The sequence below is a fragment of the Dermacentor andersoni genome, chromosome 8, assembly GCF_023375885.2.
Source record: "Dermacentor andersoni chromosome 8, qqDerAnde1_hic_scaffold, whole genome shotgun sequence".
In the NCBI taxonomy this organism is placed as follows: Eukaryota; Metazoa; Arthropoda; class Arachnida; order Ixodida; family Ixodidae; genus Dermacentor; species Dermacentor andersoni.
Window position 1 is genome coordinate 54,188,881 of NC_092821.1, and position 27,261 is coordinate 54,216,141.

A 27,261-nucleotide genomic window follows, 5' to 3' on the forward strand; every position below is an offset into this window, starting at 1 on the left:
GCCGTTCGCCACCAGTTCGTAGGCCATCGTCCCAATCGCCGCAGGCTCGTCGCGCCCCGATGGAACCCTGACGCCCGTCTCCAGAAAACTAAGCGAAGCAGCTCCCGGAGGGGACCCTGGATCGACGACCCGATCGCAAAACCCCTGATCACTTTGCTGACCAAACAAAACTTGATGGACGTTTTAGTCGATGGTGTCAGTGTCGGCGCACTCACTGGCACTGGCGCACACATATCTGTGATGAGTACCCGATTGCACCTACGCCTGAACAAAGTTCTCACAGCTGCTGCATAACGCGCCATCCACGTCGCCGACGGATGAAGGCCTAGCGTGCTTGGTATGTGCACCGCTTTGGCATCGCGGGGCGCCTAGGGACTGTTTTGCTTGGCGTTTTAGAACAATGCCCTTACGACGTTATACTCGGCTTAGACTGTTTTATCGCCCATTTCAAACGCCTTTGATTGCGATTCTGGTGTCGTTCAGCTTGAACTGCCCCACAGCTGCTTAAGTCAACCAGTCACACAACCACGGTAATCCTCTCGCAAAGACATCCACCTTCGCCTCAAGCCACTACCTACGTCACGCTTCAGTCATTCTCATCTGTTCTTGACGGCATCTACTTACTACGTCCCACCACTGACATACTGTTTGAAAGAAATTTGGCCGTTCCCTATACCGTGCTCACTGTTGCAGGTAATCAGACTTCGCTCGCTCTCCTTGATTTTAACTGTTCCACTCAAATTCTTCCCAGAGGCATGTCGTTTGGCGACATGTTGCCTGTGAACGATTGCGAGATATATAGGCTCTTGACACCGACATTCCGTTGCTGTCTACAAGAAGCTGCGATTCACCGTCTATCACAGACGAACTTAGCAAGATGATTGCACCTCATGTTCCGCCACAAGCTGCTGACCTGGGGTGCTATGCAGGTTGCGCCGAGTTTGGCGAAACTCGGGATCTTCACGAGCTCTGGCAACACCCAAAGTGAAAGCACGAACGGTACCGAGACACAGTTTATCTTTCAACAAGCCTCCAGCTTCATTGGTTAATCTAGATTCACTCTGGGTGGCTATCATTCCTGGGGCGTTGCCTTCTGGGCGGTCGACAAACTGGGGCTCACGTGATCATACTGTCGGTGCATGGTCGTGCCTTCTTTCACTTGTTTGTCGTTCCACCGAGTGCATTACATGCAGAAGCAAGTTATAAAAGAAATGCATTTAGTGCAATATTATTAGTTACTTTAACGTGGTTTAGAATCATTTTAAAGCTTACAAGATGTGCACTGAATGTGTATTAGACTAGTACACTTCGCATTATACCATGAGGGAACGCTGTGGTGGCATCATCCCATCCATTCACCAGGCGAGCATGGCGGCTAGATATCGAAGAGGCCCAGTGTAAACAAGCTCGAACATCGAGCTTGCAGTGCGCGACGTAGTGATCAGGCTCGACGATTACCACTATTTCTTGGATAGTTCTCTTACTCCGTGAGCAATCTTTCCGTGTACCCCGTAAGACTGCCAATAGCTTCGGCGATCTCACAGATCGCAACGCGCACCTACTGTTCACGGCCTAATGCTGAAGAAACAACTTGTCCGGTGCTGCTTCTGTGAGTGCACCGAGTTCCTCCACTCTGCGTGACGGCGAGCGTCACGAGTGTTACACAGTGTGTGCAAGAGGAAGACAGCCTATATAGCTACAATGCAAGGAGGTGGTGACGACGATGGATCTCGCTACCAACACAGTGAAGGAGACATTGACAAACTGCAGATAAGTATATTTCTACTGTTTCATATTTAGCATAATAATAGTGCATGGATTAAGTCACTTTCGTAGTAACGAATTGAATGTCCAGCAGTTTAAAACCGGCATTGAGAACCTATGAGTATTCGTGCTTTTACATGCACGTGGGCCCGCGAAATTATGGAAAAGATTACGGTGGCCTTCACTAACTTGGTGAGATAACAGAAATTTATGAGTGACATTAAGCCCTCAGAATCTATGGAAGAGTATTTTTATCCAAGTGATCCAAGTGATCAATAGCAGGTACTGATATAAAGCAGGAAACTTATATAAACATTTCATGGGTTAACAGTACATGGAAGGCATTACCGAATCGTGATCGCCACATTACCGATATCCTTGAAAAAAGTTTAGAATCATTGCATTCTACCGATTATGCAATATGGCACATATACCTGGAGGTTAACAAATAAACTTGAGAAGTCGAGGAGTGTGCAGAAAGCGCAGTAAAAAAAATGTTGGAGATAGCATTAAGGCAGGAAGACAGTGGCGTAGTAAATCGTGGCAACTGATATGCTAGCTGAGATAAAGAAAAAAAAAAGGAATCGGCAGGCAGGCTATGCACGTCTTCAATCACTTGTTGCCAGTTCATAACAGGTGATTACATAAGCATGACAGAATGGATGTCAAGGAGAGAGAACTGCAGCTGAGGATGGTAGAAAATTACGTAATGGGACAAAAATATGATCTTTGTAGGCATAGGATGCAATCAGCTCTTATAAGACGGGATTGTAGGGAGAGGCATTTGTTTTACAGTGAACAAATATAGGTTTCTGGTGCGGACAGTTGAGACTCGTGAAGGTGCGGGGACACCTCAGCTGCTGGCACACTAATCAACATGACAATTGGATCTGAAAAAGACAACCTCAGTTATGAAAAATAAAGCAACGTTGTCCCAACACGCTGTTTTATTATGTATACTACCCTAAAGGCTTCCACAGTTAAGGACACTTAGTACCAATAGTGCAACGAGCATTTTTCTTTGTAAATAACGGTTTATATGCGGTTGATTCATTCCAATCCACTTTTTTTGCAGCAAAACATTCTGCTGCTGGAGGCACTCAACCGCCTGGTGGCAGAAGACGAACGCCAGGCACGTGCTCTTGAGAGTGTCACAGAGGTCCAGAAGGCTGCTCTGCAACAGTAGTATCGGTGCCCTCACTGCTCTCCAATCGAGCCCCCAGAAGACACCTTATAAAGGAGCTTTCAGTTTATTATTTTGTTTATTATTCAAGAACATGAATGAAATATTGCAGTAAACATTGTGCTGTTCATATTAGGACACTTGTAACATGCACTTGGTGTCTCTTCAAAATAGGCAAAAACGTAAGACAACCTGTGCCACTCTTGGACCATGTAAATGAAAAATGCACTAATGCAGCTTACACGTCATTGTGCTGTTTGTTCTTTCTACGTGCAAGAATACAGTGCGTGTTCATTAGCCACAAGATGAACGGTGTGTGTAATTCCCAATAAAAAGACAGGAAACCGCAGGAGCCTAATAATGTTATCACCTATAGACTGCATATGACTGCACCACTCCCCAATTCAAACGTGCCATTACATGCATGTTCGATACCACATATTCTTTAACAATGTCATGTACTAATTTTCACACAGCTTAAGACCTTGCATAGCTCACTTCTGATGTATCCATTTCATAGGCCAAATAATAGTAGACTTTGTCCTTTTGTGTTGTATGAAAAGCGGCATCCTCTGCAGTCGGATACGACTTCACAGAACAGGACAGGCCCTGTCCAGATGACCAAAGTACAGCAGCCGATTGCCTTCACGTCTAAAGAAATAGTCCCTCTCCAACAAGCGGGTATTAGTGCGTCCGGCGGCACGACGTCACTCTAGAATGTGTGCCCGTTGGTGCAGGCTTGTGTTCACCTGCCCTTAAAGTGCAGTTTCCGCGGCCTCCTAAAGTTGTATCCGACTACAGAATCACGTAATGCCTTGCACCAGTTGCATAGATTTTAGCAACTTGATAGCCCCCAATGATCAGGAACAGAAATCTATAAAGGCATCCAAGCCCCTCATAATTCCCATTATGCGGGGCTGTAAAAAGGTCTCGCTAAATATTCCCATGCCGTCCTTGAAAAAGAGGTGGTGTTTGCACTTCTTTAAAATCAAAAACAGATTACAATGAATGTTGTCTACCCCGTCAAAACAAACTGAGCTTGGTTATCTGCACAGCATTTAATGGAAGTGCGTGTTTCATTAGGAAACAAACAAACAAAAAGCCGGTATGACACCTGTTATGTCAACAGTGTCAATATACAAATTACACTTTTCACAGCCCATATATTTCACCGTTATTTCGGTAAGACGGTTCTTTCAATCAGTGCTTGTATTAAATGAGCAGATGGATCTGAAAGCAAAGCTTTGTTTGCAAACCTTCAGACTTCCATAATTGTGTGGCAAGGCACTGGCATGTTGTCGAATAGCTCACACTTCCTCGGTCCTGCTCCAAAGAAGCCCAATGCTCTATTTGAAGTAGGATCGCACAACAATTTGATGGCACACCAATAAGAGTAACACACACAACAGAGCATTCTGCTGTGTGTATTTCTCTTCTTTGTGTCCCGTCAAATTGTTGCGCAATTCAACTTCAGGCTTCGATACCAATATACCCAGTCTTCAACCTCACCAATGCTCTAGGTATTAGGCCACAATGGCGCACATCTTTGAAATGTCCCAACACAAATTAGCTCTCCAAAAAATCACCACAAGCGTAAAATTTTGCAGCACAGGTGTATGCACGTGCCATATTCTTTACCACTAAACTCGCAGGAATCAAAGGGGCAAGCATTAACCAGCCTTACTGCAGCCATTACCATCATCACTATGACACCAATCGAAAGACAGTGCCATCTTTCAGTAAAAGGAGTGGCGGAGGGAAAGGCGTGACAGCGAGGCTTACAATAAAAATTGCGGTTACGAGACATGTTCAATGCAAAAATATGCTGCATGTCGCTCATCCTACTTTGGCATTGCGGCAAGCTTTTGCGCGTGTGAGAAATCACGTTTTTTGTAATCATTGCTCTAAAGCTGTAGAAAAGGTCTATTTGCTCTGCAATTTTTTATTCTTATCATGGCGGGTTAAAGACCCACTTTTCATTGGCATCTGCACCACATTTCTGACGATATGTAATTTTGCCTTGGCGGTTCATGGCGTCTTCTCGCACACGAATTTCTGCAGAGCATTGGATCTGCATTGTTCTACTGCTTAAGAATTAGAGCCGCATTATGAGACGAAAATATATAATTTGTCCATACAGAGTAACGCTGCTCCCCCCCCCCCCCCCCCAAAAAAAAAGATGCACTGAACCTCTGGCACATGCATCAACGGTGAACAGAGCAAACACTCTGAAGTATTTTGTTAGTGCAAGCCAACGCACTAAGATTCTCAATGCATTTGCATTTCGCCACAGCTGCATAGGAACAACCGGCTTGGCGAAACATCCGCATCTCGCGCTGCAAGAAATTGTGCAATGCCTCGCTGTTTCATAGTTTGCCCGATAGATGACGCATGACCAAAATTCAGCATTATGCATACAAAGTAGGTTCACCAATGAAGCACCCCAAGTTCTTTATGAGATTAGCATTCATAGGTTACTTCACACAATTCGGGATATCCATTTATCTATTTATACTTAATTAACCTCTTTCCCAAGAAGGTGAGCCATTTGGAAGGCACCCTGACAGACAAGTAAAACAATCGGCAGAAAGTCAGTATCATAGGCAGCCGCATGCGAGATGTCGGTAACACAATATTTAAGTCGGCTACACAGAAGTGACAAATTTGGCAAGATGGCGTGTATAGACACTGTTTCAATGCTAATCAAAGTAACGGTGACATTGAAGGCGCGTTAATTCCTACGTACGTTACGTCAACACACCCGACTACGTTCGTGATGTTCCCGCGAAGTAGCAAGCATTCTTTTATATATGCCCGCTCAGCCGCAGTCTTCGGGAAAGCTAGCCAGCGCTTGCGCACTGCCGCATCGATAAGCGCGTCAGACACATCTCTCACGCAGCGGCTAACAGTAGGTTAATGACGTCCAATGTAACGCTCGGCGTCGGCGCTTCCCTGAAAACTCCCAGTCCCGTAGAAACGAGAGGGCGTAAAGGACTTGCTCTACGACGGTGAGTGAATGAAGCCCGCCACGCTGTCTCCGCAGACGAGAGTCTTCGCCTAGCACAGCGCACAGCGTCTTCGACAGGCGAAAATGACGCTGAAACTCCACGTCGGTTATGTAGGTGAACGGGTCCACACGGTCATACTGACGCTTGCTGCGCCATTGCTGGATGCAATGGCACAGGCTGCTGCTGCCGCCGCCATGTTCGCGAGTTGAACTCGCAGGGGGTTTCGCGGTGTACGAGTTTAGCACGAGTTCGCCTCTCAATCAAAACCAGAGGTCACGCCCCGCGCGAGGCATGTAACTGTTGTGCGCGCACCCACCACAGTTGCGCCACACCCAACTTATCTTTCGGCAACAGCGACGTGGTGCCGAGCTGAGAGGCATCAACAATCTTGACCGCCGACATAAAGCACGCACAACGCAGTGTCATCGGTGATGTACTGAGCACCACTACCAAAAACAAAGCGTTGACTGTCTCTGGCTAATGCATACATCTTCTCGGGCTGAGATGGCCCCACAACACGGCTTCATTGCCTTTGTGGCGACGTAGCGCAGAGCAAATAATTATCGGCACGTCACTCTAGCTGCTTGCAAGGCGTCGATGCGCCGAGGGGGACGACGATGCTGAGGAGTGCGTATCGTAGCAGTTGTTTGAGATGGCTGCTCTGTCATCGGTGATGTATCGGAGCCACAGCGTCGTAAACACGATAAGCGTCCGAGAATCGCTCACTCTTCTAGACCCAATGCAATGGCATTTCATCATCACAAGCACTGCGCATTCAACAGTTCCGACACCTTTCTACGTTCGAAGTCCCATTTGATAACTGCACACAAGAGCCCTCACGTGCCAAAATGCGATTGCTGCGGTGTCGTTACGATATCCATCTGCGATCGCGGCTGCCTCCAGCAGAGGTAATCTGCAAGCACCTTGGACTGCCCAACACACTCAACTACTGTGTACATGCGCTCAGAGGCACCTTCACTGCGCAAGCGATGATGGAGAAGCGATGATGATGATGAAGCAATGATGAGGCCATGGAGAAGATGCGGCACGACAGCTGACATTGGGACGTTCGATTTCCTCCTGGCTGCGTTGTCCTGGTAAGGACACCATGTCGTTGCATCCGCTTGTTTGAAAAGCTGCTACCGCACAACACAGGGTCCTACACGATATTGCGTCGGCTCAGCGATATCAACTACGAGATCGACCCACTGGACTCGTGTGTCCCCACGGACGTTGTGCGTGTGTCCCGGCTGTAGCCTTACTTTACCGCGAGTTCACCTCCCTTACGGTTAGCTCCGAGACGGTGCCTTTACGGGCGGGGCTTTTGTTACGGCACAACAAAGAATGGCGCCAGTCAGAAGACCATTTCACGTGTAGGGGTAGACTCGATCTCGACAGTCATCTTGATTATGCGTCATTGTCTCTCGTGTACACATTGTAAATACATCTTTATATGTGACTTCTGCAACGTAAGAATGTTTCTGGAAGTGCCTCAGCCGCTTGTGTTGACGCATGAGATGCCATAAAAAGACTCAATTCTCAATAGTTATTAGGATGGTTTTCTTATCGGGCTACACGCACAGGCTATAAGCCTCGTACGCTGAAGGCATTCCTTGTATTCACACATGCTCATAGTAAATTGATAAGGTGGGAAATTGCGCAGCCAAATTTCTCAAGCGCTTTGGACAAGTTTGGCATTACGTTCCTCGGAGGCCGTTTATTAGCGCAGGCGAAACGTTTAAATGGACCGTTCGTCGTCCAAATAGCCGCGGAAATGCGTAGGAAAAGAAAACAACCAGGCAGTGTTGGTAACCGAAAAAAATAAATGATGGGGTTTTACGGCTCAAAACCACTATTTGATTATAAGGCATGCCGTAGTGCGGGATCGCGGAATGATTGGAACCACCAGGGGTTTTTTACCGTGCATCTAAATCTAAGTGCACGGGTATTTTACATTCTGCCCCCATCTAAATGCGGCCGCCGTGGCCGGGATTCAATCCCGCGACCTCATGGCTTAGTAGCCCAACACCATTGCAACTAAGCAACCACGGCATATGTCTCAGCCTCTTCTTTGTTCTCGTCTTGTGGGCAAAAAGCTGCATTCATGTCTTACAAACATGCCTTAGTGAACTACGGCTGGTGTAGTTGACGGACGAGAACAAGGGTCAGCCGAGATGCGCGACATAGTCGCAGTCATACCGTACATACGCTGCTTGTCCCAGCGCTTTAAGGAAATAGAGGAGGAGGAATTAACATTTATTGTCAGAAACAGCGAGAAAGTGTTCTTTCTTCGCCCTAGGTGGGCGGCTCTCTCAGTCCAGAAAGCCGCTGGCTAATGCCGTAGCCCGGGCCCGGTACACCAGACTTCGCTGATCTTCCAGGCTCTGTGCCTTTAACATTGCCTCCCACGTTTCTTCGATCGCTTGTAGAGGTTCTGAGGCATCATTTTCATTGTTGTTCTCGCGGTGTGGCACACCAAGACCATGTTTTGGAGGGTGTCTGGTACCTCACAATATCGACATAGGTATGAGAATTTGGTGGGGTGCATCTGGTGCATGACAATTCCATGAATATACGTATTCGTTTGTAGTCTGCGGAGGGCGGTGGCTTCTTCCTTGCTTAATTTTGGAAGTGGTAGAGGATATTCGCTTCTTTCCAGTCGGTAATGTTGCAATATCGCGGCGTAGTTGATGGGAACGTCCTCCACCCTCGTCGGAGACCGTGCGGCAGGAAATCCCGGCTGGTATGCTCTCGGGCGACAGCATGTGCTGCTTTGTTTCCTGCCGGGTGTTCGGGGCCTGGGGTAAATGCGACGTAGTTTTCGGGTAGTTCTTGGCGCCTTGTTATTTCTTTTAGAATCTTCACTGCTGCGGCAGAAATTCGGCCTTTTCGTGGGTTTCTAGATGCCGTTTGCGAGTCACTCAAAATGATTGCTGTGTCTTTGCCGAGGACGATGGTCACATCCTCTGCCGTGTCTGGATTTCTGGCCGGTATGGTGGCTGCGACTAGCTCATTCCCTTGGTTGTTGGTCACGGTAATTGTGTGTGCTCTTCTACCTTGGTATTTTGCCGCATCTGTATATCTCGTGTTGGGGTTCTTTGAGTATTTCTTGCTGAGCGCTCTAACTCTTGCTTGTCTTCTGTCTTTGTGGTATGTTGCATGCATGTTGCGAGGTATTGAAGCAACTGAGATAGAGTCACGAAGAAGTGGCGGCAATCGGGCTTTCGCGTCTGAGTCTGCTATGAAGTTTTCGCTGTATCCGAGTTTGCGAAGTACTGCTCTGCCTGTTTGAGTCAGCTTAAGACGTTCCAGCTGGCTGGCTCTGTCTGCTCCACTCCTTTCTTCCCAGTTGTTATGGAGACCAAGTTTGAGGAGTGTCGTGGTTGAGGTCGTACTGGGAAGTCCTAGGGCGCTCTTGATTGCTTTTGTGATGATGTTGTTGAGTTTTTCAATTTCAGCTTTCTTGAGGAGTAGATACGGCGTGCCATATGTGATGCGGCTTATGAGGAGTGCTTGGATTAATTGGACGGTTTCTTGCTCTTTAAGTCCTGTTCTTTGGGTGGTTATACGCCGACTGAGATGGGTTACTTGTGTCAGGGCCTTATGAAGCTTCGGAAGTGTAGCTGCGCCAGAACCATCTTTATGTATTATGAGGCCAAGGACGCGGAGAGAGCCAACTTGAGGGATGTCGATTCCATTGAGTCTCACCATGGGATCTGGGGCGACGTAGGCTGGTGGTCTTCCCCGGGTCCTTGCCTTGAGGATAAGTTGCTCTGATTTTTCGGGGGCGGACTGGAGACCGCATCTTGAGAGGTACTTTTCTATGTGATCGATTGCCTCTTGGAGGGTAGTTTGCTGTTGGCCGGTTGTGGGCGCTTTTGTTCATAAAGTTATGTCGTCGGCGTATATTGCATATCCTAAACCTTCGATGCCATCGAGTTGTTGCGGGAGCCTAATCATGGCGACATTAAACAGCAAAGGTGAAATGACTGACCCTTGTGGAGTTCCTTTGATGGGCATTTCGAACCTGTCGCTTCGCATGTTGCCGATACCTACCGTAGCCGTGCGACCTTTCAGGAAGTCGTGTATGTATTGGTAGGTCCGGATTCCGCAGTTGGTGTCTTGGAGGTTCTGGAGAACTGCTTCATGCTTCACATTATCGAAGGCTCGTTTTACATATATTGATAAAATAGAGAACTTTTTCTGGCGTTCTAGGTAGTCCAAGAGGTCTTCCTTGAGCTGTAGTAGTATATCTTGTGCTGAGAGGAGCTGTCGGAAGCCAAACACTCTGTCAGGCATCAGTCCTGAGTCTTCGAGGTATGTGGTGAGGCGATAGTGAACCATGTGTTCGAGAAGCTTTCCAGCGCAGGAAGTAAGGGAGATGGGCCGTAGGTTGCTGATTTGTAGTGACTTGTTGTGTTTTGGGATCATAATGACTTCTGCTTGCTTCCATTCTGCCGGAAGCTCACCTTTTTCCCAGCAGTTATTCATGTAGTCGAGGAATTCATTTAGGACCTTGTCTGGGAGGTTTCGTAGGATCTTGTTCGTCACCTTCTCATTTCCTGGCGATATATTACGGGTCAATTTGGCAAGGGCGGCATGGAGTTCAGGAAGCGTGAAAGGGCTGTCGAGGGTGAGGTTTGGTTCGCCTTTGTACGGTAGGGGATCGGTAACCTTGGGGGCATTATCTCCGACAAGTTTACGTTTGATTTCTTCCAGAATTTGTTTCTCAGTTCCTGGGTGGGAGTTAATGATTTTCTAGAGGTGATGTCATTGTTGGGTCTTGGTTTTGGTTGTAGCTAGAAGTATATGCCAGGTCTTCTTCGTGCTGAGTAGGCCTTGAAGTTGGTCGCACTGCTTATGCCAGTTCTGACTGTTCAGCTGATACCCGTACTCTTCTGCTTGCTTTGTTAAGGGAGCGATCCGTTTCTGCAGTTTGCGGTTAAGCTTCATCTTTTTCCACCGCTTCAGTTGTCCTCTTCTGGCATCCCAAAGATGTAGGAGGGGACAGTCTACGGCCGGCGTGTCCATTGTGAGTTGGATGACTTTCGTGTGCTTCTCCGCCGTCTTGACCACTTCGATGAGCCACTCTTCAATATTTTCGATGTTTTCTTTTATGTCATGTTCTCGGAAGGCCTTCCAGTCCATCAGCCTTGCCGTTCCGATTGTGCTCCGGTTCTTATGGTGCAGGATTTCAAGCTGAAGGATGTGGTGGTCGCTGCCGAGATTTTCTTCCAGTCGGGTCCATTCCGCGTTGGTTATTCCTATTGTAAAGGTGAGGTCGGGATTCGTATCCCTGGACACACTGTTGCCTATTCTAGTCGTTAGTTTCGGATCATTCCAGAGGGTGAGGTGATTCTGTTGCGCCGAATCGTGCACTCGCGCTCCTTTCTTGGTCGTGTGCAGGTAACCCCATGCTGTGTAGGGGGCATTAAAATCTCCCATTATTACGAGTTTATGACCTTTACATAGTCTTCTGGCTTGCGTGATGAAGCTTACAAAGTCGGATAACGGATCCCTGGGTGGACTATATAAGCATAGTAGGTTTAGTATTTGGTGTGTCTTCTTCTCAGGTAACACTTCCACTATGGTGTGTTCCACGGTTGTTCCCTGGATTGCGTGATCTTGCGTGGTGAGATTTTTCTTCGTCAGGATGGCTGTTCTCTGAGATCCGGTGTGTGTATCATATCCCTGTATGCGCAGATTGGTGTGATAAGTTTCTTGGATAGCGATGATATCTGGTTGTTCCAGTTTGGTCAGCTCTTGGAGGTTTGTTCTTTTGGTTCGGGTAGAGCGACAGTTCTGTTGCCACAGCTTCATTGGTAGTTGTGGTAATCTCTTCTTGGTATTACTCGCCATCTTGTTCGGTATCGTTGTTTTCGCCCCGGGCCATGGATTCCGGTCTGGCTGCATTGTGTAGGTCCTTACGTGCTTTCTTGCGAGCCGTGTCGGTGTTCTTGAGTAGCTTTTCTACTGTGGCCTTCGTTACGTGGTTCTGCTTGGCATAGCACGAGAAGTTGCTGAGGTCTTGGAGGGTAGCATCGATAGAGGCCAGCTGAGCGGTGATGTGTTGCTGGAGCTCTTGTGTTATCTCCTTTGCAAAAGTGATCATGACCTCGTGTATCTACTTCTGCACCTCCATTGTTACAATTTCCTTGATTCTTTCTTCCTGAAGGGGCGGTGGGATGTTTGGCATTTCTTGAGGTTTCGAGGCTTGATTGGCGCTGTTTTGTTCTTTTCATCTTTGTAACAGCTTGTCAATGAGGGCTTGCTGATTTTGGAGTTGTGCTCGCAGATTTCGTTCGGTTTCCGTGGGTTCTTGTGCTCGTGTTTCCTCCTGCAGCGTCTGCATACGTGACTCGCTTTTGTGAGTTGCATGTACGGGATCCAGACCGTGGTCTTGACCGGGCTCAATCGTTTGCTTGACCACCTGTTGATTTGGAGTCACTTTTGGATCTGCGTGGACTGTGTAGTGAGGTACTGCTTGATACGGATAGTGCCGGGAAGTCTGAGTCTGAATTTGAGTTCTATCTGCGTTGCTGCTCTTGGATCTTGTTTTCCCATTGCCGTCTGACCTTGTACGGGGGTGGATTTGGTTTCAGTTTATGTCGGCACTCCTTTCCTGCTGTCTCATGGAGTCGTGGTCTTCCGGTTGATTTTCCATCCCGCATGTGTAGCAGAAGTTGATAAGGGGTTTCGGGCCGATATCTTGCCGGTGCCCTAGTTATCCGCAGGTTCTGCAGTATTGCACGGATTTCCTGTATAGTTTACAGCGGTAGTCACAGCATTTATATATGTTATATGGGACGTGCGGTACGTCGAAGTAGATGAGTGCTGTTGACAATCTTCCCAGCATGCGTGCTGCAAGAACCGTGTATCTTGCGGATACTCGTAGCCCTTGTAGTAGCTCTTCTTCGCTCGTGCCTGGCGGGATGTTGTAGATTACGCCTTTGCTGATACCCTCTGGTGTCCTGACATATGCTTTAACTTCGTAAATGGACCCTCCAAGCTGGATGCTCGTGATCTTGAGGAGCATGTCGTACGCTATGTCTTTGTTTGATGTACTTGCTATTATTATATTCTCGACATGTTGCACTTGAATCCTGATGTTGTCATAAAAGTCTTTTTGGGACAACTTGCTGGCTCGGCCGATGGCATGTGTCACTACCACCAATGTCCATTTGGAGAGTTGTAATCCCGCCTTAGGTCTGTAGATGATCTTCGTGTCGTCCACTGGCAAAGGCGGAAGTCTCAGTTTTCTATAATGTGGCATGTTTCTCGCAATAGGTATTGTTGCTCTGGCTTGCTGCGTTCGTGGTTGGTCTGCTTCCTCGGCTGTGGGTTTTATATGCACTTGAGTCTTCTTGTCTCTCCTCTGCCATGTGTGCCACTTTTCCTGGATGTTTATCGCCTTTCCGCTGCTCTCCTCATACGTCCACTCCGCTTCCAGTTGTTGCTGCTCTTGTATCGTTTTCACCTGCATTTCAATGCTGTTGTTTTCCTGGTTCAGTTCTCGTGCAGTTCTTGCTGCGTCGGATGCGTACGTCATTGGTACTCAGCGGCAGTGCCAAGTCGCTCTCGAAGAGAGCGAGTGGCGGCTCACGAGCGCTCACGAGCCACGGGACACGCTCCGTGGGTTACGGGTCACGAGCGTTCGGCTGGCCGCTTAGCCTTGTAGGGTTAGCTCCATTAGCGTGGCGTGAAACCTTCAAACGGCAAAAAACGACGGTAATTCCACGTACCGCTCATAAACTTGATATCCTCCGGTACTACTTCCGTGCCGATTCCGTCGATGCTACAGTTTTCGATGAATAAAAGCAGGTGTCCAGAAAATAGAAGGAAATAGAAGGAAATAGAACAACTCTTGGATTTCAAAGTCGTTTCAGCGCTCCCAACACGGTGTTTCAGTTGGCAGGAAGGAGCTGCCCTGTTAGGAAAAGCAGGAACCAATGTTCCGTTAAGAAGAGAAAACAGTTCGTTGACTTCGTAGAGATTCTCGTTTACAGGAAATTGTCCCGTGTCCTGTGGTGCATGAGGCCTGGGCCAGACGGCCAGATGCTTCAATGAGCGCTTGCGGGAGCGTGCTAATTATGCCTGAAATGTTTACAATGAAGGCGCCAAATAAAACAACGGACGAAGGAAGGCGATGTGGTGCATTCGTTGTAATCATGTATAACCAACTGGCCTACCAGCACGCGCTCAGAGCCTGAAATCGACAGCGACACTTTCTTGCTTTGCATGCCAGCACGTTCGGATAGAGCCCACTATTCGAGCGAACCACAATGATTTGTAAATGTAAGGTTGAGCAAATGAGTGTGATCAGCGAGGCATTTGAGATTACTAGAGAACGATGCGCCTGCGTGGGCAAACTGTCCGTTGCCTTATCCAGTAGAGAACTCACACAGTTGTAAGGTTTAAGCGTGCACAGCGGGAGTCGGTGTGTGTCTAAGCTATTACTCTGTCGCTTTTTTGGTTTTTGTTGCCTCTTTAGCTGTTTCTTTTTCGTTGCAAATTGGTATCAGGTAAATCTATGGCGCATGTATAGATAGATATTCGCACTACTCTTGTTTTCGACCTCGCGTTTTTTCGGCCTGTTTTCTGTCAACAAGGATACACTCACAATTCGTAGTTAAACGCACCCTCCATTTCCCTCTTGGATTGCCAAATACATTGAAAACCTGAAACACACCATCATCCTTCGTTGATCCCTGAAGAAGGTGTAGTGTTGCATGATAAACGTCTTGTCCTAATATTTTCACCATTTAGCTCGAGATGTTATTAAATGTATACAGTTCTATTCTACATCACGCATAAATACTGTCTCATGGTTCAAAGCTCGGCGTTACCGGTGATACTGTTCGGCGCTTGTCTTGTGTGTATGTTGATCTGTCATTACTTTCAAATTTCTGCCTGTAAGTCATATTTGATAATAGTAGAGATCAATGCTCTTTACAAAATCTCGTGTTAACGTCGCCATGTGCTGCAGTCGCCGTGTTCACAACTACATATTGCATCTATTCGTTCATCTATAACACGTTTGAACCTATTTGCAACGCGTGAGTGTTACTGCTGAAGGAAACAAATGGCACTACGATACGGATTGTGTATTTGATGACGTTTTACGCCATCAGTGTAAATAAGAATAAGAATTGTCACAACAATTATCTTAATATATAGGGTAAATATATAAATATATAAAATGTGATATATAAGTGCCACGAGGTGCTGCTAGAAGATCGGACTGGCCACCCAAACTCCGTGAAGATCGCAGAAGGGAACGGGTGCATGAGCACGGCGGAAGAGGCGCGAGCTCGCAGTGTATGAACCAGGCGGGCTGCAGTTCCGAGCTCTTCGGGTCACCGAGGCGAGAGTTCCTGCCAGGCGAGACGTCCGTGGCAAGGTGCGGAGGATCGCCGAGCCGGGCTTGGACGAGGACGTCCGAGAAACCGGGGCTCCTGCTGCCAGTGCTCGAGACGCTGGCTGACCCGAGGGCCGCCGGTCTCTGAACTGTCGCACCTGCGCTGTGCCGAGCAGCGTTCCACTCTGGCACAGATGTTGCTGTGCTAGACGCGGGCCTCACGTGCGACTGCCGCACGTGGATTGCGTGCGGCGTACGAGCCGGACACCGAGGCCGTGCGGAACAAGGCGTCCCCTGGCTGCTGCCGCTGCGGCTCCTGAGCATGCTGAGCCCGAGAACCGTGCTGAACGGGGCCTGAGCTTATCGTGGTTGGAGCCAGCTCAAGCACGGGTGAACCCACAGTGCCGTGACGACCGAAGTGTGGGCCTCACAACACGGCACTGTTTCAGCCGGTTTATTCCCGAGTGCGGTATGTGTGTGGACACACTGACTGCCGTTGCGCAGGTCAACAACTCTCTGTGCATATATATATATATATATATATATATATATATATATATATATATATATATATATATATATACATATTGTTTTTTTAAAGGTTGCATTGATTTTTATAAATGGACCTAAATAGCCGTCTTTATTCCGCATCGCTGCGCACCACCAAAAGTGCCGTATAGCCCTAAACACGGCAATATATACATATATACGCTAGCCCTGCCATTGCGCAGCGTTGTGCGTCTTGCCCTGTAGATATATCCTTGTATATAGCTTCTCCCCGTAATATCTTTGGATGCACCCTCGTGATCTCGGGCCTTTCAATGCGTCAAGTGGCGGGAACGTCGATGAATGGCTGGTTATGTATGAGTGCGTCAGCAACCATAACGAGTGGGACCCAACAATAATGCTTGTGAATGACATTTTCTACTTGCAGAACATTGCGCGACTCTGGTGAGAGACGCCTGAGGGAGGTTTGAAAAGTTAGGACGTCTGTAAGCAGAAATTACGGGATCTGTTTTAGAATTCTCTCGGAAGACAACTAGCGGCCGAGAAAGGATTCGCGATTCACACCCAGACGTCTACAAAGACGTAAATCTCCTATATTCAGGACGTGTTGGCTCTGTGCCGCACCGTCGACAAGGACATGCCTCAAGCGGACAAAGTCGAACGTGTACTGAAAGGCATGGCCGATGATGACTTCCATCTGCTACTGTGTAAGAATTGCCCTACAATAAAGTCGGTCATCACATAATGTCTTCGTTTAGAGCAGGCAGAAAGTCAGCGTATCAGTCACCGCATTTCCAATACGGCTGCCACGTCGTCATGTGAAGCTCTAATCTCGCTGCATCAAACACGCGCTCTAGAAAACATCACCACGATCATCCGTTGAGAACTCGAGGCCATCAAAGAGAAATGTAGTTGGTATATAAATATATATATGTATATATATATATATATATGCATTTTGCATTACTATGGTGCCATTAAATTAGCTTCTAGCTGCTCATATGTACCATTGCGGTACAGCCTACCTCCGGTAACCAAGTGTTCGCGTGACATGTATAGTAGCCGCCACCTTCAGTAGCGTTACTGCTGCACTATTTCAGCTGTACGCGTGGGAAAGAGAGAGGGACTATTATATTTCAGCACCATTATTTTCCTCTATCGAAACTTATGTGTTTCGCTCGTTGACTTCAGAAAAAAGCAGTGACACGCGCAAAAACATTTTGAGACAAGTGCGACCGTAACTGTGACAAAGTATTTTGTCTAGCCATTGAACGTTCCCGCGATTCATGTTTTCCGAGGTGTTAAGTATTTCTGCGGTGATATCTACGCGTTTTCATTTTTTCCTGTCCAACTGCTTTGGTATTTAACTCTTTCCCTACCATGGGGAAAATAGGTGTATTTTGTAGGTTTGTAGGATGTAAGTTGTAGTTCGTATGGCTGCACCTTTCCAGGTTTGCGCGTGCGCATGATGAAAATATATTTGAAGCCCATTGATATATCGCAAGTGCCACGTATGGAAATATATCTATGGATATGGACATATCTATGGATATGGATATGAAATTATGTCAGCGTTCATGCCCAAATAAAGAGTGACACGTGTACTTGTTTGCCTTTATCGACAAACCACATTTCAGCGTCTAACGAATGTTATCGCTCAGCGCAGGACGCGCCTGCATGCATCGAAACTTTCTCGGATGTTATCGATTGTTCTATGCGCTGTCTGTGGTCCCCGAAACTTGTGTAATCTTATTGCATGTATGCGTGACGCGAATTGTGCAGTTATTCCTGGAAGACAGGCGGCATCAGTGATTACACTGGAACCTTCGATGACTTATTTATAAAGAGACAATGCGCTTGACCCGCTGAACAAATTTCGATGATCGCCGACTGTGTTCGCCGCTACCCTTGTGCTTTGACTGTAGCCAGTTATTGTGGGCAGGGATTCCCCCAATATAGCGCACGTTTCGTTTTTCATAGTTTCGCTACTGTTATTTACGGTCACCACCAGGTGACACTAGCAAGAGCGGACCAGGTAGGGTGCCTCGATGTGGCGCGCCGCCGTACAGCGTGGATACACTGCCTTCGTTGATCGCCATATTGGGGCAAGCGCCGATACGACGGGTAATGAAGCATCGGGGGATATTCTTGTTTAGCATGCGCTTGCGCTAGCAAATTCAGATGTACAAACGCCTTGCACATTTACGCGCAATCCAAAGTGCTTCTTGCACACAGACATAAAATAGCATATGCTTGCATGCATAGATCTCAGAGGAAATGACTACTGTGCAGCTATGTCCGCGTTGCCCAACTGGTATGCTCAAACCATTGAATTACTCGAAATGCCAGTGCACTTGCCGGAGAATTCGATGCAACGCGTGGGGTATAAGCACCGAAAGGCTCCTAAGAGAAACACTTTATTAGGCTGACTTGTGCGTACTAAGAACTCCACAACTTTGCAGCGGCAGTAGCATGAACCGTCGATGAACCGGCGCTATCGGCCGAGCTAAATATAAAGCCGGTAAGGAAATTTCGAGATAACATGCGAAAGACAACGACAAAATTCTGGTACCCGACATAGTCGCGCGTTGCTTGAATCAATCGGGATAAATCTGGTCGCATCTCGCGTTACAGAAAAACTGATAATACGGCCGTTCCGGCCGCATTAAGAATGATCAATCAAACAAAAGCAGGCTTCGCGGCATTATTAGATGGCACACAGCGGTCCACAACACCCTGCCATGCTGGTTTTTGAGATTGAACACAGTTCAACCGCCCGGCACCTGGCGCACAACACAGCAGCTTCGCAAACTCCCCAACAATGCTGCTTTACCAACGCTGGAAGGAACGGGCTCAGCAAGCGACTCGTTCCAATATGGCAACCGCGGAGCAAAATGGCGGCACGGCGCAGGCCAAAACGTGTGTCCACCCTGTATGGCGGCGTACTACATCGAGCCACCCTACGAACCAGGCACACAGAAACAAAGTTGCATAGAAACGTAAACGCATTGTGAGTATGGTAGCGTTAGTTGAAATTGACTGAACAAATTTAAAGATTGAAGGCGAGAAAGTTCACATACTCAAAATACATTCAAAAGTTAGAAGAAATTGTGCAGAGAAGGCTAAGATGTATCTGGAAAAATTTTTGGGAAATCCGTATCAGCTCGAATGAAGAATATTGGTTAAGCGATGTAGTTCATTTTTATGCCCCTAATTGCATATGCGCCAACATGTGGTAAAAAACAATATGCTTGAGCGTACGCTATGTACACCTTTGCGTAGAACACATGCCAGAAAAACAGTCGTAGACACATTCTTTGAAAGTGCGACATTATTGCACCTCGCTTCAGTGTTCCTCATGTATAAAATCAAGAGTTTGACGAAATCTCAAATGGTCGGGAAGTAACGGCATGATAGGAAGAAAAAGAGAATGCCGACCAAAATGGGGTTGTATAAAAGTTCTTAAACGTTTCGGCTTCCGCACGGAAGCCTTCGTCACTGACTAGTTTAGGAATTTTTAAACAACCCAATTTTGCTCGCCGCTTTGTTTTTCTTCCTGCCACTTTATGCCACGTGGGTGCTAGATGTACGTTAGTACCATCTCCACCTTCAGGAGCAGTAATATTCGAGAATAGGCATCGTCGTTTGTATTATTAAGAGGAGTAAATATACATGCACATGGACAATAAAAGTTGCTGGAGAACATATTTGCGTTTTCTTTGTCTTATGCCACGTCACGTACGTAGGCTGAAATAAAACAGTAAATTATCCCGTACAAAGTTCGGAATGAGGGTTGAATAATTTGGTATCCATGTTCAAAGAACATGCTCTTGGACAAGTTGGTTCATGCTTGTCGGTTTAACAAGTGCTGTTCCTGTGCCTGCTTTCTTTCAACCTATCTTAAGGGTGCACTTTTGAACCTGCCTGCTTCTACTGTGTATACTCGGCGACATTTTTTTACGTTTTGCGAATCGTGTTCTTGCACTCTTGAAAATAAATGAACATTTCCTTGTTCAGTGCTAGCCTAAACGTAGGTGAAATATAATTTCAACGTCCTGTACAATTATTAGGCTTCAAACTTTAGTAAAGAAGGCAAACCATGCTAATTGATATGTTTGCGTCCACGCATGTACAAAATGTTTCATATTTAGTAAAAAAAGGAAATATAATTTCCTTCGTGCTTCAAAAATTCCGACTTACTCTCCTATGTACATTCCAATGTCCATATCATTCAGTGGCTGGACCGTTGAGTTCGCGGACAGCGAGTCCACCATGATCTTTGCAAACAGTGCGGTAGGGGCGACCAAGATAATAATAAACTGCATGCAATCCGTCCACACCACTCCACGAAGGCCTCCCTAAAGAAATCATATAGCACGTAAGCAGGCAGAAGATGAAATGTGAAGTATATTATAAATTTTATCTTATAATCAGGACCACCGTTTTTGTTGTATATTGCCACGTTTTATCACATTTTAGAGAGACAGGGTACAAAACTATTCGTAAACGAAAGCGTAAGACAAGCGCAAAAACAAGGAAAGATTGATAAGTACGTAACCTCATTTAAATTTTTCTGGTACAGATACCTTCACAAGTGCTGGTAAAACGACGATAACAAAAAAATTCAAAAAGCACATAGCGCACATGCTAAACCAGCTGAAAAGGAATCCAGGAAATCACAAAAGACGACTTTGTTTTTATTGAGCTAATACGTTTCCGGATGAAGGTAACCTCTACGATTACCACTCCTTTCTCATTAAAGAAGAAACAAAACTAAAAATGGAAGACAACTTGCGCCTTGACAATATACTCGCTTCTCGTGACCTAAAACCATTCTATTACAAACGCTTCATCGATGACATTTTCCTAATTTGGCATCATGGTGAATCTACATTACTTTCAGTGACTTTAACAACGCCACACCGTCAATTTCCTTCTCCCATTCCTATTCATCACTCAGCATAAACTTCCTTGACGTCTCGCTATCTCTGTGCAATGCTAACTTAACGACAAATCTTTACAGAAAGACCACTGACCGACAGCGATTTGCATTTCAAAAGCAGCTATGCATTTAAAAAACAGTCATGCCAAATATTGCAAAACGAGCATTCCCTACAGCCAAGCTATCCGGTTGAAAAGAACTTGCTTGGACGACAGTGGATTCACTCGCAACAGTGAGCAGCTTCGTAACGCACTAACCGTCCAGAAATACCCTTCACAAATAATTGACGATGCCTTAAACAGGCCGACTGTGTCGACCGGAAAGAACTGATTTGCACGGACAAGCGATCGGCACCGATTTCAGGAACTAATCTTATCCTAACACAATCTGCGTCTATTCCTAACGTGCCGCACATTCTCAGGAAGCACTATAACTTACTGACACAGAGCAACCCTCTTAAAAAGATTTTCACGGAATCACGAAGAGTGGTCGAGCGTCGCTCGAGGAATCTGCGTGAACTAGTAACCTCTTCCAAGACTAAAGCGATTGCTCCTGCTTGTTGTCGTCCCTGCAATCAGCGCCATTGTAAAGTTTGTACACATATGATCACACCAAACACTGCTAGAAGCATAGCATCCAATTTTTCTGTTAAAGTCAACGGCCACTTCACTTGCGACAGTACTAACATCATCTATCTTCTTGAACGTTCAGTGTGTCATATGGAGTATATCGTCAGACCGAAACATATTTTCGTATCAGATTTAACAACCACAAAGAACATGTTAACAGCTTGCCGCACCGTCCATTAATTAAACATGTTCGACTGCCAGGTCATACGTTTGAGAACATCCAAGTAACAGTAATACGATCACGTTTAAAATCGCACCCTTATCGAGAACTACGAGAATCCTTTCTCATTCATAAATTTAACACTGTGTCATCTGGTATCAAAGAGAGCGTAGGAAAAATGTCGTGCCTTTCTGCCATATCTTGATATGTATGTTCTTGTACAGAATTGCCAAAGAATAAAAAAATAAATTATGGGGTTTTACGTGCCAAAACCACTTTCTGATTATGAGGCACGCCGTAGTGGAGGACTCCGGAAATTTCGACCACCTGGGGTTCTTTAACGTGCACCTAAATCTAAGCACACGGGTGTTTTCGCATTTCGCCCCCATCGAAATGCGGCCGTCGTGGGCGGGATTCGATCCCGCGACCTTGTGCTCAGCAGCCTAACACCATATCCACTGAGCAACCACGGCGGGTTGCCAAAGAATGCGAAATCACTTTGTTCCTAGTTTTGCCATGTCGCAATTTATATCATTCTGTAACTTCATATGCAATCATTGTGTTAGCATAATGATATTTCATAGACAACATGTATCGTGCTCTAGGTATACTTACTGCTGCACTTTTCCTTTTATTATTTGCAAGCGCATACGTGCATGTACTGTGATTATGCCCACGTGCGCATGCCTATAAAATCGGGTGCGCACTTGTATCCGTGTTTATTCTGACGAAGGCCGTGCCACGGCCGGAACCTTAAAACATTAAAAATGCAATTTTCGTAAGTTTGCTCCCTCGTTTCTTTGACTACCTATGTACCGGACCTACAGAACCTTTAGTACTTGAATGATATATATATATATATATATATATATATCTAGAACACCAGGCGGTCGAAATTTCTGAAGCCCTCCACTACGGCGTGCCTAATAATCAGAAAGTGATTTTGTTTTGGCACGTAAAACGCCATAATTTAATTTTTTTTGCGTGCTTTTATTTCATATTTCGCGGGATTTCTTTAAATGCCGTAAAAAATTCCGATAGGAACATTGGAGTGAAGTCGGTAAGCCGATGAGAAAGAGACCAATCCAATGGTGATGAAAAAATTACAACTCCGGCAAGAGCCATGTATTTTGATTCGAGCGAAGAGGAGGACGTCGTCACTGTGCTGATGTGCTGTGACATGCGTGGTGTCAGCTGGGACAGCGCGGAAGCCACAGAAGGAAAAGCTACGCTAGTGGGTGAGCCCGAGACGCAAGCCGCCCCCTGCGGGAACTCCGCGCGCATGACGAGGAGTAAGTAACATTGAGAGTAAGCTGTAATTTAAAGTTCATGTTGCGTGGAAATCGGTGCATATAATTTTCGCTACATTGCACATCCTACATTCGACATACAATATTTTCAAAAGGCTGAGAAAAATTATTTTTAAAAGTGCCATAAGGTTTTGCACCAAATTTCACATAATAAAAGATCACAATACGGTTTCATGAAGGGCAGGTCGACTGAGGCTGCTTTACTAGCCCAAAAATAAGGAATAATAAAATCTTTCGAAGATAAGGAACTGTGCATTAGACTCGTTGTAGATTTTTCTAGGGCTTTGGATCATCTCTGTCATCATCATCATCATCATCAGCCTGGTTACGCCCACTGCAGGGCAAAGGCCTCTCCCATACTTCTCCAACAACCCCGGTCATGTACTAATTGCGGCCATGCCGTCCCTGCAAACTTCTTAATCTCATCCGCCCACCTAACTTTCTGCCGCCCCCTGCTACGCTTCCCTTCCCTTGGGATCCAGTCCGTAACCCTTAATGACCATCGGTTATCTTCCCTCCTCATTACATGTCCTGCCCATGCCCATTTCTTTTTCTTGATTTCAACTAAGATGTCATTAACTCGCGTTTGTTCCCTCACCCAATCTGCTCTTTTCTTATCCCTTAACGTTACACCTATCATTCTTCTTTCCATAGCTCGTTGCGTCGTCCTCAATTTGAGTAGAACCCTCTGTCATCATGAGTAGAACCTCATCTCTGTCATCACACTTTAATTGAAAAACTAGAAATGTATTGTATTCATGGCATCCCACTTTCACTCTTGAAATCATACCTTATGTACCGATCGCAATGTGTAAAAATTAACAATTACTTCTCTTTTCTTCAGCCGATAATCACTGGGGTACCACAAGGTAGCATTTCAAGGCCGCTGCTTTTTAACTTATAGATGAACGGTATTGTAAATATTAGTGATAAACTTAAATATATAATCTATGCTGATGACACTAGCATTATCTTCACTGGTAATGATATGGGTGCATTGGCTACACTTATCAACACTACGTTAGAGAGCCTAAATGCATGGAGTGAGCAAATTTCATTAGTCATTAACGCATCAAAAACAAAAGCTGTCATTTTTCACTCGCGGATGCAGATTACTTCTCCAGGCAATGCCTTACGCTTAGGTAGTGCGACGATTGAAATTGTAGATACGTATAAAACTTTTGGAGTGTTTTTTAATTGTATAATGTCATGGGAAGCAGATAATAATAAGTTAATAACTAATATTTCCAAATGTGTAGGTATACTTGCACGACTGCGTTCCTTGCATCCAGTTTCCATTAAGATAACACTTTATAACAGCTTGTTTTTATCGCATGTAAGTTATTGTTTTTTGGTATGGGGAAGTACAACAGCAACGAACGTTAATAGAATATACAAACTACACAAAAAAGCGATTAGGCAAATTGCTAATTTTGACTATTATGCACACGCGGGTGACATGTTTAAGCGGTTTAACATTATCCCCATTCATTAGCTTTACGAGTATTACCTAGCAATAAGATATAAAAGATCCCTGCTCTATAGCAATCGCGCTTTTTTGGATATTTTTCAACTAGAACCATATATTATCCCATACCCTACTAGTCACCAACAACACTGGATCATTCCATTGTGCAGAACCCACTTTGGCCGACAAATGATTCGTTTCACTGTTCCTGTTTTATTAAACAAATTAATTCAAAAAGGATAATAATTGAAGAATGTGGCGCACGTGTTATTCGGGAAGCACTTTTATCAAGAAGTCTACGCAATAATATTTATCACTAACTAAACTTTCAGTGCGTATTGTAATTTGTGTTCATGTATTCTACTGTGTAGTTTAACCGTAAAGGAATCTGTGTATCTGTATTTTCATTTCGTGATGAATCTATGTGTATTACAACTTGTAAAGTATTAACCACTTCTTGCTGTGAATGAATTTTGTTCGTCTGTCCTCAATGCTTTCCATGTATCAGGGAGGCTCGGGTTCCCCTCAAGTGACTAATGCCACTTATATCCCGAGCCTGGCCTGATCCTTGAGATGAAAATAAACTGATTTGAGTTGATTTGACACGTTGATGGAACTACTGCGCCCCAGGATCTCTAGTCAAGAGGCTAATTACATGCCTGTAGTCTGCCATACGCATGACGTGGACTTTGGTGCGACGCAGGAGGACACAGGATGAAAACACGTGCTCATAGAACCTTCGGCGGGCCGCTGATTGGTGTAGCAGTTTTGCGACCACGGTCGTGTGACTGAATATTCGCGCAGCGAGAGACTGGCTCAAAATAGTAGCTTCTCGAGAATAGCGACCATATGTGACTGGTCGCTTTGCGACCAACTTGGTCGCGTGACAACTGTCAGTCACCGGTTTGAATGAACCTTAAGTGCGGCTGCCCCAGCCGCGATCGAACCTAACGCTCAGCAGTGCGTGGCCATGCCCAGTAGGCTACTGCGGTGGTTTGGTGGGGGCAGGTTACTGAGCATGGATGCATCACTAGGTAGACTTGCTAGACTATACCGAATTTGAAGAGAAAAAGGCAAGGAGGTCAACCATAGTAGAATGCTGGACTACGCTCGAAAACAAAAGAAAATACCGCGCTTGCAATAGCAGCCCAAGCAAAAGATTGCTATAATTGCGATGCTATAAAAAAAGTAAATAAAGGAGATGGCAGGTTGCCGCGATTGTCAACGCTAGAGAAAGAGCGTATTGATGTACATGTATGTGCACAATATGAGCAGCGATAGACATTCATATGCTCTGAGAAGGCAATAGGTTAGCAAGCTGAGGTACTGTTAATTTATTATGTAAGTCTGCTTTAGCATTGGAGGGGTCTGAAGCAGTGATCGTAATGAAGAGTGAGGCTAAGTAGTTTGTGTAAGTGCGAATTGTTGGGGTCGAAATGTTTAACAAATTGGGTTAGTGGTATAGAACGATACCCCAAAGTATTATTTGAATGCAGACGCTGAAAAGCTATTGACATCTTTCATTGAAACAGCACGCTGTTGGCTAACTTTAAGAATCCTAAATCATTATATCTGTTGTACACTACAACCCATCCATACAGGGCCACCGAAACAGACCAAGAAGGACAATATGATTTTCATACCAGTGCTGTGTAGATTGTTCCGGAAAGTCCAATGGCAATGTTGCACCATATCAAGGGAGCGTTGAACACTGCAAAAGGTCGTTTTGGCGAAAATTGAAACAAACAAAAGATAAATGGCGGTGTGCGGCACTCTCAAAGAACGCAAACTAGCAAGCAAACAGTGCATGGCTGTGTGTTCAGCACACGCACTCCTAGCTAGAGCCCCAACAGTTTTGAGAGACACTGTTTTTACCGACACCAGTAATTGTTGACGCAGAAAGAAACTGGATTGTTGAAAGTACAGAATCTTTCTTCGCACACGCACATTATTGCCAGGGAGCTATTTTCTTATTTTCCACTCTCCTGAACAGAAGTCTAACACCGCCTTTTGCGTAGACGAATTCCACTGGGCGAATGTATTGCGTTTGTCAGAGCAGCAGTCTTTTTACGGCGAGCAACGTGCTACCGGTGAGTTTTAGTAGAGTAATTTTAATTATGATATTTAAGGTCGCGAAACTGCCTATTGCGTTGCGCAGAACGTTGTTTTGGAGAGCAACGGATTAGTTTGGACCATCTCGCATTTATTTTCAACGTGAACCTAAACGAAGTGCGCGAGCGTTGCTGCAAATGGACCTAGATTGGCGTAGCTAGGAATTGAACCCACGACCAGGTGCTCAGCCGCCGACAGTCAGAGCCGCTGAGATGGCACATTAATTTCCCTTATGTTGCCGCTTCAAGCCATGTAGGACTTGCGTAGTACATAGGAGGCAGTTGTCGTGTGGATCTAGTTACAGAGCAAATTCAGAGAGCTGCACTATAGTGCAGGCGCCACCGATGTCCACACGGATGGCAGCGGCGTCGGACAGGACACAGCGCTTGCGCAACGGAAATCACGCTTACAGTAATATGCCGTGGCCTACGTGAGCCGCCCTCTCACTAAAGCAGAGTCGAGTTACTTGCTTACAGAGTCCATAATCAAGGAAGGGGCTGACAGATGGGATAGCACACTGTAGTATAAAGATTGTAAACAGGGATAAGGTGCCTCAGAAAGGCTGGCCAACATTTCGACAGGCGGACCTATCTTCGTCCAAGGTGGCCTCGTCATCCTCGGCATGTTAGTTTTAAAGGGTTAGTGCAGTGACGTCAGGTGCGGGTGTTGTAGGTGGTGGTTGGTTATAAAGGGAGACACTTCAGAGGTAATGAGCGCTGTCGCCTTACGTCTGTGAGCTTCGTTCCCAAGACGAGGGGACAAGAGCGGGAGAGTGGGAAGGCGGGGAGAAAAGAAAAGAAATTTTATGAGAAAAAAGAAA

At 45.9% G+C, this 27,261-nt stretch overlaps 1 protein-coding gene across 1 annotated transcript in view; it reads right to left on the bottom strand.

The window, feature by feature from the left end:
- Positions 1-27,261, bottom strand: part of LOC126526358 (sodium-coupled monocarboxylate transporter 1-like) — a 113,573-nt gene that overhangs the window by 66,769 nt on the left and 19,543 nt on the right. The window contains exons 4-5 of the mRNA XM_050174255.3: positions 25,973-26,040; positions 20,021-20,178 (exon numbers count right to left, since the gene is read on the bottom strand). Coding sequence (XP_050030212.3) covers positions 20,021-20,178; positions 25,973-26,040 — 226 coding nt within the window. The remainder of the gene's footprint in view (positions 1-20,020; positions 20,179-25,972; positions 26,041-27,261) is intronic.